Consider the following 15,995-nt stretch of genomic DNA (forward strand, 5'->3'; position numbering starts at 1 on the left):
TTCAAGTTTTCAAAAAATATTATCATTCATTGGCTGCCTCCTGCATGCCCCATAATTCTCAGAATATTAACTGAAATCTAAGGCATTAATTGCTAATAAATTTAGATGTAAATTATTTGACTTCCTTCTTTTAACTAGAGGATTTTCAAAGCTTTATAAAACTTCTAAAACCCAAATGAATGAAAGTTCATTGACTGAATGACAGGTAATGGCATTGACATTTCTGAGGCAGAAATATCTGAGGCAAAAATGTCTTCTTAAAGTCACTAACTCTTTCTACTCTTACAAGTAATAATGCCCTCAAACTAAAATAAAAACTTCTCAGCCCATAAGTTCAGGTGCTGCAATCCAATCAATCTACTGAGTAGATCCAAGTTAGGTCGATTCATCTCCCCCTCCAGGTAAGATAAAGAGAGTTATATGCTTTGTTCATGTCCTAGTTAGAGTCTGTTTTCTTATTTTCTGGGATGACAGCATCCTATATAATAAAGAGCTAATACACTAATTAGACGGGACAGCAGAATGGTCTAATATGCTAATTAGACTGGACAGTGGGTGGGGGGCAAGGGGCGGGTCCATAAGGCAGCCAGGGCTGTGAGGGGTGAGCCTCTTGCATGAATTTTGTGCATCGGGCCTCTAGTTAGAATATAAAGTATTCTAATTCAATAAGATAGCCAATTGGTTTAATTCCATCAATGAATAAATGATGTTTTTCAATGAATAGAATGGATCACATTGGTAAGTGTAGGGTTCCTATCATTGAGTACAATGGGGCCTTGACTTACGAGTTTAATTTGTTCAGAGACCAACCTCGTTAAGGAGCTCGTTAACTCAAATGATCAACTCAATGCAAAAAATCGGCCGAGACTGGTATCTCCAAAAACTCGTTAGTCAGGACACTCGTAAGTCAAGGCCCCACTGTATTTAACTGAAAAGCCACGTCTTAGAGCAGTACACCATCCTACCTTGCACAGAACTATTAGGGGAGACACCTACACAGGTGTAGTGCAATAGACAAAAGTTTTCAAAGATAACTGAAACCCAAAAGAGGTTTTTACTTTTCTTCCAAAAATAATGCCTGGAGTTTGTTAAATGTCACTTTTATAACACTGGGACAATGAGTTTGCAGTGAAAAACCGCGTAAGGCTTATTTTCTCTGAAGATTTGCATAATTTGGACTACACAAAAATTAAAGACATATACACTGATAGGAATGTAACCAAGGAAGAAATGATGCAGGAATCAGAATTAAATGATTATATTTTTCCTATCTTAACAGATTAGGGGGTGGGTTTTTGGGAGAAAGATTGAATTATAGAACAACCCATCTTACTAGCAAAAATTGTGCCATTCTGCAAATGATAAGAAACTATTTGATCTTCTTATGGTTCTCCCTCTATCCACATTTGTAATCTGAACTTTGTTTTTATCTTACTCTTTAGATCTGGTCTCTCCTACTCTTCCTAGATCAACTATTTAACAAATACTTAATGGCCTACCCTCTGAAAGATCTGGATAAAATTCTTTGTAACTGCAGTAAATCCTCTAAGCACATACCCCTCTGATAAAATGAGCACAAAAATGCATTCCAAACCCTAATTAAAATAGCTAGAAATTTAGATTTGTTTCCATTACTACTACTACACTTTGATCAGTAAAGATGATCAGAAGAAATAAAAAGGAGGTTCTCAAAAAAGTTGCTTAAAGTACAAGTCTACATAACCAGGTACAATGCTTATTTCAAATGACTGTTTCATCTCAATTCAAAATACACATTTTATTGAGAAAAGACGGAACTTTTCAAATGGAATGCAACTTTCATCTCAACAAACCACAATTTTTACATATATATATATATACATATAGTAATATATGTATATATATATATATATATATATATATATATATATATATATATATTATAGGAAATTATACAACTAAATCTCACATTTTATTTTCCCTGAATTGTATTGGACTAGATATGTCATAGTTGTCAACCATTTGTTCTTGCTTTTTGTTTATTCATGGGGTAATGGAGTAAATGTAAAATCAAGTGTATCTCGTATATGTATATGTGTGCAAATCCACATACGTATCTTTGATTACATGCCAATGTTAGGGAAGATTTGAATATTATCAGTTTCTGTATTTTTCTGAATGTTTTTCATTTATTACCATAACTATTCATGTTGATTTTAGCTGAGTTTAATTTTTTTAATGACATGAAATACAGGTGGTACAAATGACTCTAATTAACCCCTATTCTCCAATGTTCTCTTTGCCAATTCAAATCCTATCAGTGTCACAAACTGTACTTGCTCGCCTTGTCAAGCCTCTCTCCATAACCCAATTGAAATAGCTTTACGTTTGGAAAGGAGAGATTTAAAAGGCAAAGAACAAAAGTGCACATTAGGGCAGTTGTTCAATCCCTCAGGAACAGGTTAGGGCTCCATTCAATCAGCTTGAGGACTTAGGGAACTGACATTCCTCACTTCTAAACTGTGTTTCTACATTTTGTTAGTGTCAAAAATATATACGCAGCCTTGGGCAGTGTGACTCAGTTGGTTGAGCTTCATCCCATGCACTGCAGGGTTGCTGCTGGTTTGATTCCCCGTCAGGGCACATACCCAGGTTGCAGGTTCAGTCCCTGGTCAGGGTGCATATGGGAGGCAACCATCAATGTCTGTCTGTCTCTGTCTCTGTCTCTGTCTCTCTCTCTCTCTCTCTCTCTCTCTCTCTCTCTCTCTCTCTCTATATATATATATATATATATATAGATATATAAATATATATATATATATATAAATATATATGCCAATGAATTTAAGAAGTTGGTTGCCAGCCAGAGAGAGAGAGAATAATGAATAAAGTGTATATATATATATATATATATATATATATATATATATATACCTTCCCCCTTCATCTCTCTCTAATCAATAAAAACATATTTTTGAAAAAAAAGGACATGCATATACAATGAAATTTATTAGATTCCTAATATTTTCTAATGAATAAAGTATAAGGTATACAGTGAGGCCTTGACTTACGAGTGTCCCGACTAAAGAGTTTTTTGAGATACCAGCTGTCTCTCGGGCCGATTTTTTGCATTGAGTTGATAGAGTAATTTGAGTTAACGAGCTCCTTAACAAGCTCGGTCTCAGAATGAATTAAACTCATAAGTCAAGGCCCCACTGTATATATATACCTTCCCCCTTTGTCTCTCTCTCTAAAGAATCAATAAAAACATATTTTTGAAAAAAAGAACATGCATATACAATGAAATTTATTAAATTTCTAGTATTTTCTTGTGGAGTTAGCTCTAAGTTATATTAAAGTCTTTCCATCTCTGATCTGAGCATCGAACTCCTGCCCAGAGCAGGGATATTGCTCTTGTGTTCTGGCTTCATTGTTATAATGGGGCTCCTGTTGTATTTGAACTTTTTTTTAAGTGGAATTTTTCAGTTTTATCAGAATGCTAATGTTCAGCATTCTATGTTCTAAAATCCTACATCAGTGTTTCTAATCTTGTTCAGAATAATGAGTAAAGTATAACTCTTTGGGTAGGTAAAGATAATTGAAGGTTGTAGATGGGTTTGATTTCTCCAGAACTTTGTGTACCTCTTTGTTTTTAAATGTAAAAGAACCCATTAAATCCTCTGAAACCTAGTCAACAAAAATTAATTTTAAATCATGACAATCAAATATACAGGTAATTTCCATATCATGGCATTGGAACTTATTTGTATTCAAAATGTATTTACATACTTGAAACATTTTGGCTCAACTTTTCTCCTATGGTGAATATAATGCTGTCACGTTTAATAGCTCTTACCTGCACGAAAAAAAAATTTATGATGTACTATGATTAAGTTTTTCTTTCCCTTGTTTTCTCTTCTTCCCTCTTTCATTCCACTTCCTTCCTTCCTTCTCTCTCTTTTTCTTCTTCTTTTAACATTTCTTTTCCCAAAGTGCATGCCAACTGGCTTAAGAGATTTAATAAGCAAACGCCAAACTAAGCAAACAAAGCCAGTTTATAAACTAAGAGACTGTTTTAATCTTTTGGCCTTTGTGTCCTCTGCTTTCACTTTAATATCTCTATCACTTTACTCTTTATGTTGTTGTTAATCCTCACCAGGGGAAATTTTTCCATTGACTTTTTTAGAGAGAGTGGAAGGGAGGGAAAGAGACAGAGAGAAACATTAATGTGAGAAAGGCACATTGATTAGTTGCCTCCCACATATGCCCCAACCAGGGCTGGGGATTGAGTCTACAACTAAGGTATGTGCCCTTGGCCGGAATCGAACCTAGGACCCTTCAGTCTGTGGGCTGACACTCTACCCACTGAGTCAGACCAGCTAGGGCTATCACTCTACTCATTTTTAAATTATTTTTTCCTCTTTACTGTTACCCCTTAGCAACCCAGTTGAGCTGAATTGGCTCCCAAATGCATCTTCTACTTTGAGATTTAATAAGAATGGGACCATTTGGCTGTTGAGAAAGGTTTAAGCCAATGAATTTAAAAAGTTGGTCGCCAGCCAGAAAACTAATGGTGCTTCTTAGACAGCAGTTGTGTGAATGAGCATATGCCAGCATACATCCTAACTGCTTTATTTCTTTAGTTCCCCATCATGACTCATGAAGAGCATTTGCTCCCATTTCCACCCATGACCTATTGAGTTTTCTAGAGCCAGTTCTCACACAAAAGAAAGATGTAACAGAAGAGGCCTCTCCCAATGTCTACATAGAATCACATAAAACATCACATGCTAACATGGTATATTATTATGCACATGTACATTTTATATGTTCATCATGACAGCAGAAGATTGAAAAAAAAATGGCTCTGAGTTTTGAAATTCAAATCATTTTCTTGGCAAAATGGAAATCATCTGTCCAAATCTTCTCTGTTTTAGGAGAAAGTTTGACTTCCAACAAATATATCTTCCTAGGGGCTTTCATATATTTCAGAGAAGAAACCACAGCTTTGATCCCATGTATATAAATATAGGGGGAAAGCAAGAAAATGTTAACTATTTCTCTTTATTTATTATGCTTTATACTATAGTTGTTTCTCCTTAAAACTATAGCAACTTTGTCATGCCAGATAACAAAATAAAATGGAGCCCAAAGCAGGAATGCACTTTCTTGGCAAAATCATTGAAAGTTTGTCACATTCTTGATGCTTTCAAAACGTTGAAGGCAGTCATTTGTGGCTATTTTGCAAAATAAACATATTGACTTTTTTCTTCATTCGCCATTAGTGAAGGAAATGCAGAATAAGGTGGAGGCAGAAGTGGCAAAGACAGCAGACTACGGATGCAGGTATGGCACCAAATAGCAATGAAGCTTGAAAAAAATCATGAGGAGGCCAAGAGTGGGTCCATAACCAAGCAATATATAGCAAACCCTTATAATGCATTTGACTCAGAATTATTATAAAGTTGTATAACATTCCTCTAATAGAAGCCTTCTCCCATGCAAGGATTTCTGTTCTTTGCCAATAAGACTCAAAGAAGGAAATGGGCTTCTCAGACACCTTTGCAAATGCCAACAGTGCAAGTGATAAAAGCCAATGATGGTTTGGACTACATCTCAATGAGGAAAAGACAATGGAAATGAAGCTCTGGAGGCAGTGATGAGTAATGGGTACTGAGAGGATGATGGAGAGCAACTCTGCCAGGAAAATATTGTCCAGATGAAGCTGTGGAGTCAGAGATCCACAAAAGATGCTTTGTGCATCCACGTAAATAATAAGATTTGGAACGTGACAAATGAAAGCACACAAGGCAAGCTAAACAAACAGTACTCAGTTCCACAGGTACTATAAACAGATGGACATGACAGCTGAATGGTATGGGAAACTATACCATCGAGGCTGAAGAGAAGAAAGGAAGCAAGGGAGATGCAATGTTTTGATCAATTACTTCTTGGCAGAGAGAATTTTGGTAGTTACCAACTTGGCAGAAAGGGACACATTGCAAGACAGATTGCACTTGGTTGTTGAAGAATGTTGAAGCAGGATCATTTTGGAAAAAACAAAGAGGTGTCTATGCTTTGGAAAGAGGCACAAAATAGCCAATTTATTGGGCTCTAGGTGGGATTGCATGGACCAGGCTTTCCAGATGGCACCTCCATGCAAGCCAGATCAGCTCTTTTCCCAGCTATGTTTTCTGCAACTCAAGCAATATAGGAAATAAAACCTTTGGATTCAAGAATGATTTCTCCACATATTTTTTATCAAAGGGTCAAATTGATGAATTTTTTTAAAAAATGGCTTGGGGCGGGGGTGGAATTGAGCTTTGTGACCAATGTGATTTTCGCAAGGCATTTCCTACGTTGATAAGGTTATGTTCCTGGTAATGCCACACATCAAAAGGCAGCATCATGGTTGACTGGGAAAAGAACTAAAGGTGGTAGAGCCACACTTCAGAACTGCAAATAGTTTAAAACCATAGATGGCAACTTTTGTTAAAAGAGAGGGACTGAGTGAGGGGGGAGAAGAAGCCAAGATGAAGAACCTCAACACATACATTTGAAAATCTTGCCAAGAAATCATGATCCTTCTATTTACTGAACTTCTTATTTCTTTGCATTTGATGAAATGAACCAGATACTTATATTTTCATGAGAAGGGAAACACTGGAGTGATTAAGTAAAAAAATATATAATTGTTAGTGTTTGAAAACTATGTTAGTTTTTGGCAACAGCACATCAACCTGTATTACATTCAAACATTGTGGCTTTAAGGGTTTCTGAAAACCTAGTATGCATTGGAACCTGATGAATGAATTTCCATTGTTTTTATCATCTCTAACATGTGAACACAATCCACACATAGAGAGGCTGGCTCCTGAATGAAAATTACTTGGGTTAACAAAGGGATGTAGACTCACAATGAGTAAATATACCAAAGCCCCAAATAATTATAATAGTCACAGCTTGGCAATGAGTTTGCAGACTATGAAATTAGTTTCTTGTGAATAATGGAGATTTTACAAGGCTAGTATAAACACGGGGTAATTGGAAAATCAAATCGCTCTTTGTGAGTTATTGTAAGGTCTGGAATAATGGTGATAACATTTATTTTAAAACTACCTCCCTATGAATCACTGTATTTTGGTGGTTTTTAGCAGTACTGTTGCCAAGAATTCTTGCCTGGAAGTACAACAGTGGGAACTTAAATCGTGAAGCCCAAGTCCCAGCTTACCCCTGACACAATGAGTTCTCCTCCCAGGTTCTGCACTTCCGCCTTCACCTTGCTGCAGATATTAAGCTGATGGCAATACAAGGCAATGCGTTGAAGGTAGGCTAATAAATCCTGCTTACACGCTGAATCAGGACACTATAAAACATTTAAAACAGTGATCTCAGTTAGTACGTCCTCTTCAGTTTCTAACACTTGGTATATTACGAAAGCTGTGGTGAGAAGAAAAGGTTTTGGTGTCATATACTTGCATTATATCCATTTCATTTAGATGCTTTCTATAGCACGTTAGGAATACCATGGCCAATAGTTTAGAATAGTTAGTTTGACTTTAACAAAATTCTACCAAGAGACTAGTAAAGGTCTTTCAGCAAGTCTTACTGGGACTTCTGAACATGTTTCTGGGTATTTTATCAGTTGTCTTCAAAACTGTTAAGAAACAAAATATTTTACCATTGTTATTCCTAGTGGCTCATTCAATGTTTACTCTGTGCAAGTTATTTTATTTATTTTTTTAAAATATATTTTATTGATTTTTTTACAGAGAGGAAGGGAGAGGGATAGAGTTAGAAACATTGATGAGAAAGAAACATCGATTAGCTGCCTCCTGCACGCCCCCTACTGGGGATGTGCCCACAGCCAAGGCACATGCCCTTGACCGGAATCGAACCTGGGACCCTTCAGTCTGCAGGCCGACGCTCTATCCACTGAGCCAAACCGGTCAGGGCTGTGCAAGTTATTTTAATACAAACAACCAAAGCATCAGATGCTAGAAGGACATCACTCTGGGTGGCAATCTCTCTGCCATAGAAAAGGGTAGAGTTCCAATTCAATTAGGTGGAAGGGAATATCACTTGTTTCCTTTAGTTTTTTTTTAAGAAATGCTTCATTCACTAAAGAAAAAACTATTACACCTTCAGGATCTTCCTATGTATCAAAATTTTAGCAACATGATAAACTTCCTTTAAGCAAAATACTGAGAAGCATCATGACGACTGTAAGGGAAACAGATGTGAGAGAGAATGAAGTTGATACCAACTGAAACACTTGTAAGAGAAACAACAGACCCCAGACTATGGATGTGCCAGAGTCAACATGACCAGGGATTTTGCATTCTCTTTGCGACTTAAACAGGTAGATGTCCATCAAATACACTGAGCTGAGATGAACACTTCCACAGACATGTCCATGGCTCCTAAGGCATTTCGGAGGCTCCAATGCCAATGGCTATCCGTCATTGAAATATAATCCTATTTCAAAAGTTCAGTTTGAGATTTTCCAGGACATTCCATTGTTCTGGCCCAATTTGGCACTTGTAAAAAACATACAATCACAAGATCCTTGATGAAACATTGTAAGAAATAAACACCTACAGGCCACAGTGAAGTTATCTTATTTAGACTAAGAGTATGAGAAAAAGCACTCCAATTGTTTCCTTAAAGCTCAAGGAAAATAGTTCTTTCATTAGTACTGTGAAGCCAGTGGTTTTGACATAACCACTTATTGAATAAATGACAAAGGGGTCTCTTTCATACGTAACACTTACCATTGTAGCATTCCCCTCCCCTCCCACTAACTGTATTTATCAAGAAAGAAACCCAGAGACTGTTTTCAGCTTTCTAAAAGTACTTAATACTGTAATATTTATCCTACTCCAGAGACCCATCTACTGAAAGGAATTAACTTTAAAATGATATCTCCCTAGAGGGCTGACTAGTCTTTTGATACAAATACCTTGCAGCAAATTAAACTGAAAGTTCTATCTCAATGGAACAGTAATTAAAAATGCAACAGTCCGTAAAAAGTTTATATTGCGTGCATATCTCAAATCTTCATAAAAATATTTTCAGGCAAAATAAAGGCAATCAATTTATTCCTCGGTACTTCTCATTCTATTCTGTTATTTAAACTGAAGCATTTAAAACACAAAGGCAAGATGAAACAAGAAAAATAAGTCTTACTCCATGGAAATAGGAGAATTTGAGAAAGAAATGTCCAATTCAGACAAAATAATGGGGGTGGGGAATTGCAGGTTGTTTCACTACTGATGACAGTAAGAATGACACAAAAAGAGGATTATGTTTACCTTCATCTGTCTCTTTTAAAGTCATCATTAAATAGCATTTAAATAATTTGTCACAATATCCAAAGGCATCTAGAATCCTGGGATTTGTGTGTCGTTTCCCAGATACCAAAACTGTTTTGGGCTATACTTCAAGTTGCAAAAATGCAAAATCAAAAACAAGAATCAAAATAAAAATATTGAACTCAATTAGCCTAAACATATTGAGAAATAGCTTTAGCCATTGAGATTCAGAATATAATGGAAAAGCCATCTAAGCTTCATTCACTTTCACTCCCAGGAAGAAGTCTATCCAAATAAAACTATTTTAAGAACCGCTCACCAATCTCTGCTCACTCTTCTCATCCTCCCCTACCTCAACATTTGCAAGGGTGGGTGGGGGAGGGAGATCTGGCTTTTTTTCTTGGTTGGTGCATTTTTGTTTGCATACATGCGTGCACATTTTCAAGTAAGTTCATTGTCTCTCCTCTCTTTTACATGAACTTTCTGGGATACATATAGAATTCTGTAGAAAGCAGCTCAAATTATGATTCAAACTTCACGAAGCCTGGCAGTTGATATTGCCCGGAACTTACCAATTGAGTAATGGTTTGGTCCTCAAACCCTACAAATTTGAAGGGGTCTCAAATTATGATAATACTTAATGAAGTATCATCATTATTAAGTGTTCCTCAAAAATTCAAAAGCAAGCAAAAAACATTCCCTTGAATTAGCCGAGATAATATATTGAGACAATAAAATAAAATGAGACAACATATTCACTTATTTTAAATATAATCTTAATAATTTAATAATGTATTTTTCTTAAAATATTTAAGAATCTAGGATGCTGAAGATTGTCAGTATTTAGAGGAACAGCCTAATATTAAGGATTGGAGGAGGAAAACTATAATCATCAACCCCAAAATAATAGAAGACTAAGAAGCAATCCTGTATCTTTCTATGTCTCTAGAGAATGTCGCTGTGTTGTAGTCTAGTAAGCAAATTCATGTTCGTAATGTCTCCATGTAAATAATAGTTTATATAGTATTTCTATTTCAGAATTTTATATTTTAAAAGACATTATCCTTTTAAAGTGGTTCAAACTGTAAGCCACCGTTACTTAAAGAAATAAGGATCAGTTTATCTGGCAAAGTCTATTGCCTAAAGTACCCTTACAGGAAATGGAACATTACTGCGACAAGACATATTTACAGCAGGATTTTAGAGTTCCAATTCTAGCCAGGTAAAATGAAAAATGTGAAAAGGAAATCAACTCCAACATTCGAGGTGAGATTAAGAACCATTTAAATCTGTATCTTCTTTCGGTCTGAAAGCACAAAAGAGAATTTCATTTATCTCTGATGCCTCTGAGTCTGGATGAAAATGCAGCTAAAACCTGGAGGTTCTCGATTATGTGGATTAGTCTCATTTGTATGAGAGCGTAAATTATCATGAATTATGAAGAGCATCATTACAATGAGATCAGTGTTCTATAACAAGATGTAAACTTCTTTCATTTTCCTCTCCCTTATTCAGTGTGACTGCATTTCTGAATGAGGGTGGCTGGGATACTCCTCGTCTCTCTGGGAGTTTTGTCTTCTATGTAGTGAGTGCTCTTCTCTCCCAAGGAACCACATAATTGAGAACCTCCAGATTTCAGCTGATCATAGGATTTAGGAGTCCCTCCTGAACTGAACACACCTTCTCCATCAGCCCAGTCTCAGCAGAGTTAGAGGCCAGTTTATAAAATGTTAGTGATTTTGTACAATTCATTCTTCAGTGGCATTTTGTAGAACGGATAAAACCCACGACAGAACCCAAGTGCTAATCAAGGATTCTTCCTTCTTATATTACCTGATCAGCCACGGCACGAGCTAATTTGTCCATTCGAGAACCTGCTTCAGCAATTTTCTTGGCGGCATTAATGACATCGGATGTATTTTTCAATGGGCCTTTGCCTCTGAAACAACATATACAACGTAATTAGAAATCCATTGTATGACCTGAAATAGACAAACCAACCATACTGTTTGCCCAGGACCCCGCTTTTGTATTGGTCTCTGGTCATGTTAGAAGAATTTTGAGTGTTTTCTCGATTCATTTCAATTTCCACATTAATAATCTACTTTACTTCCATTCATTTTTAGGAACTATTATCCCTATTTAGATGTGTATGTTCACATTTAATTCTTTACATTAATTTACATAGTTTAGACAGTGTTCCATTAAAAAGGGTGGTCACCACAAAGCAATGGGAATGTAATATTAAAATGCTCACCATGTGCCTATGCTGTTGTACGCACTACCTTATATGGCAACCCTAGTAAGTATCATTCCCATTTTAGAAAGGAGAAAAACAGACTAAAAGTCATGAACTCAACTAAGTCCATACAAGCCATAATAATAAATTCTAAATTTAAATGAGACACTAGCTAAAATAGATGCCCTTGCATTGTCTTTTATACCATGTCCAACACTATTATTATATTGTTAAGTCCACTTTGGCACTCTGAGAAGCAACTGTCTCTTGCACACAATGGGGAACTGTTCGGCAAGAATTTCAGAATTCTGTTCGGCTCTTACTCTCATTGGTGTCTGTGCTCCTGGTACTGATTTATGAGGGAACAGACAAAGCACTGCGTGACAGTAGGTGTCTTTATGCTTCCAAACCATTGTCCCAATATTTTCCCATGAGGTTTTCAATTAGGTGCACTGTTTAATATTGCATGTCTTTTAAATATTTATTATAAAGAAAAAGAAAGCTATGCTGCGTCAGAAATCTTTAAACAAAATATAGCACACAACTTGTCTTTCTCTTTTCTTGAGATATAAATAATAGATTAAATATATTTATCTTTTCTTTTTCTCTTAGCATTGCTACTTAGCCTGGCCTCTTTAGATGCATCTGAAAATCAAGGTGCTTTTTTTAAATTTATGTTTTTATTGATTTTTAGAGAGTGAGGAAGGGAGAGGAATAGAGAGATAAAAACATTGGCGGGATAGAAACATCTTTGGTCAGTTGCCTCTCACAACCCCATACTGGAGATCAAACCCACAACCCAGGCATGTGTCCTGACTGAGAATCTAATCCGTGATCTCTTGGTTCCTGGGTTGAAGTTCAATCACTGAGCCATACCAACCAGATTAAATACATTTTTAAGGCTACAAAATTAAATTAATACAGTTAGAAATGTGGTAAATTGTGGACAGAAACTACTTAGATGTTGATTTATTTTGAACACATAAGGTTATTCAGAGTGAGCAATGATTGCCATTGTTACATAATAATGTTTTATAAAATAGAAAATTTTAAATCACTTCAGAAAATTAATGTAAATGAAGGGCATTTTGTTCAGTGTCCCTCCTAATTTATGTTCTGCAATTTTTTACATTAGTAGCTAAAATTAAAATATATTCGTGTCAAAGCTTAAACACACACATAGGGAAATTTAAAACTTAAGATATTTTATTTTGCTGTGTTAACATTAACTCTTCCACACTGACTTTTTTCACTTGCTATTTTTATATTTAAATATAGGCAAGGATTTCATATGTAAACTTTATATAATATGTATGAGTTAAAGATTCTGTGATAATCTGGCTTCTATTCTCTAACACTATTTTTTAAATTATCTCTAAAGAAACTTTTTCATATTTTTGTTTTACACTTTCAAAAGAAATGTTAGTTCAGCTAGCGTGGCTCAGTGGTTGACCTATGAACCAGAGGTCATGGTGTGATTCCCAGTCAGGGCACATCCCCAGGTTGTGGGCTTGATCCCAGTGCAGGGTGTGCAGGAGGCAGCCAATCAACGATTCTCTCTCATCATTGATGTTTCTCTCTCTCTCTCTCTTCCTTCCTCTCTGAAATCAATAAAAATACATTTTTTAAAAAGAGAATTTTAGAGGCAGAATCTCTCACTGTTTAATAATGTTCTCCTTATTATATATTTCTGTGTAACTTTCAGACCTTAGATATCTTTATTTTGCAGTTTTACTTTGACACATTTGTTGTTACTGTTTGTCTTCATCTTAACCCAGTCCCAAAGACCTAGCTGGACTCTGCCTGATTTTCCATCACTAACCATCGTGTGTGTTTGTTTACAGCCAGATCTTCCAAGGGCTTGGGGGAAACTTCTTCATAAACCTTACATGATAACTTTCAACAGTTGATTGATTCTGACAAAATGTACTAAGTTAGTGGAGAACATTTATGGAGAACTGAGTGTGCCTGAGGCCCAGGCTCCCATCTTGTAGCCACAAGAACAATTAGAAGCATGTCCTTTGTGATTACACCAGAGGATGCAGTTCACAGACTCACTAGGCGACTGTTATTAACCAACTTTAGAGTTCATATTATAGACGCCATGCAAATTATTGGAGTCACAAGCTGGTAATGAGCATGTATGTCACACAACCGGACAGCAAGACAGAAGTTTTGAGGACATCAAACACTTCCTCTTTTTCTACTGAAATTAAAACACAAGGGTGAAAACTCAGTGACTGACATGCCCAAGATGACACTGCAGAGAGAACGCTACTCAGAGAGACTTAGCACTGGAACCCGTGTGTCCTGAATCCCAACCGAGCATTCTCTTCTGCTCTATATATTTCATCCTTATGAGGACGGCTAAAGCAGTGACCTCAGAGAAAAACAAACCGCCTTAACTACAGACAGTAGCGTACAAGAGATAATGAAAGCGGTAATATCTCAAAAAGTAAAAAATAAAAGTAGGAAGAAACTAATAAAATTACAAAAAGGCATAAATTATTAGAAAATAATAAGATACTGGTAATAAATAAATCTAAAACTAGCTAAAAAAAATGAAAAAAACCACAACTGATGTAGAAATATACTTAGATTGCAATTAGGAAAAATAGTTAAAACAAATATTAAAATGTAAAAAAGATAAGAGTGAAATAACTTCAGAAAATAGAGAATTAAAAGTATCATGAGTACTTTTCTTAAATGCATGTAAATAAATTTGAAACCTGGATGAAATAACTTATAGGCATATATAATTTACCAATACTGACCAGAGAAAAGATATTGTAATATCTAGATTCTGGTTTACATGGAAGAAATAAATAAGGCTATCAGAAAAGCTCATAAAAACAAAAAAGAAAAAAAGAAAAACAAACAGTAAATCTGATGGTTTATTAGAGGAATTCACTAAACCTTTAAAATGATGATAATCTGAATGCTATTTAAACTCTCCCAGAATATATAGAGGTGGTGAACATACAATACAGTGTACAGATGATGTTATAGAATTGTGCATGAAACCTGTATAATTTCTTAACCAGTTGTCACCCCAATAAACTCAATTTAAAAAGCCACCAAACAGACCCCCAGTCCCCCCAAAAAGAAAACCTGAGTTCCTGGATACAGAGAAAAGATTGATGATAATCTGAGGTGAGGGATGTTGGTGACATGAGAGAAGGGAGTCAAAAAGTAAAAACTCCCAGCTATAAAATAAGTCATTAAGATGTAATAATATTCAAATATATATTTAAAAGTTGCTAAGAGAGTACATCTTAAAAAAGTTGCTAAGAGAGTGCATCATCACAAGAAAAAATTTCCATATTATATATGTAATTGATGTTAACTAGACCTATAGTAAGCATCTCACAATATATACAAATATTTTAAAAAATCCTAAAATGTAAATATAAAAACAGAAGGCATTATAATGACATAGAAAAATAGAACAAGAAAGATTGTTGACTGCCACATAAAAAATTCTAGACATTCATCAGTATTTTAAAGCCAGGTGTACCCACTAATTGCTTAATGAGTCAGAATTAAGAAAATTATTTGAATAATCTCAAAAATCCTGAATAGTACATGGTTCTAAGCACCATGCAAGATGCTGAGGAATTTTTGAGGCCCAGATTTTTTTGAGTACAGAATCACTGACATGACCCACTTTCTCCACATCATGAATAGAAAAAAGGGATAGAAAAGATAGCTGTATCATTTTGTGGGATGGGGGATTAAAATTACTCATGTTCTTCTGCTTACATGCCAGGTGGTGCAGCAGTCCTTATTAATAGTTGGGTGACAACTGAGGAGTAATAACCAGTCCCTTTAAAAGAGAAGACCCTAAGTCAGCTTACATAATAGGGGTAGAATTTTCTTTTAATGTTACTGCGTAGGTTGGGAGTAAAGTCTAAAACTCCTTTAGACATCATAGTGTCTACAGCAGTGCTATCCAAGAGAATTTTTGCAGTGATGGACAGGTTCTATATATAATTCTTTACTGTCCAATATAGTAGCCCCTAGTCACATGTGACTATTGAACATTTAAAATGTGGCTCATATGATGGAGGAACTCAGTTCAATTTTATTCAATTTTTCCTATTTTCAACTTTGCATTTGAATTATTTATGTATTCGTAGGAACCTGCTCAGATATTTATGTAGGGATGCCCAAAGCACCATTAATCCAGCCTCACCCGATGTTAACATCTTGCGTAACTTATTACAATAACAAAATGAGGAAACTGACATTGATAAAATCCATAGGGATTATTCAGATTTCAGCAGTTATGCATGCACCTGTATATGTGTGCAAGTTATAGGAAATTATATCACAAGTGCAACTTTATGTTAATCCTACCACAATTGAGGCATAAAACACAAGGTTCTCTTATACTAACTCTATACTCCTCACCCCATTCATTCTTAATGGTAATCAACCCTAGATGACCCCTAGATAGTGCT

At 35.6% G+C, this 15,995-nt stretch overlaps 1 protein-coding gene across 3 annotated transcripts in view; it reads right to left on the reverse strand.

Moving 5' to 3' along the window:
• The window catches only part of CTNNA2 (catenin alpha 2), a 1,107,789-nt gene that overhangs the window by 30,379 nt on the left and 1,061,415 nt on the right, over window positions 1-15,995 (reverse strand). For all 3 annotated transcript variants that reach the window (XM_081101401.1, XM_081101400.1, XM_081101399.1), the window contains 2 exons: window positions 11,127-11,232; window positions 7,211-7,345 (listed from right to left, as the gene is read on the reverse strand). In XM_081101401.1, the coding sequence (XP_080957527.1) occupies window positions 7,211-7,345; window positions 11,127-11,232 (241 nt within the window). The remainder of the gene's footprint in view (window positions 1-7,210; window positions 7,346-11,126; window positions 11,233-15,995) is intronic.

Source organism: Myotis nattereri (assembly GCF_964212035.1).
Source record: "Myotis nattereri genome assembly, chromosome: 10".
Lineage (NCBI taxonomy): Eukaryota > Metazoa > Chordata > Mammalia > Chiroptera > Vespertilionidae > Myotis > Myotis nattereri.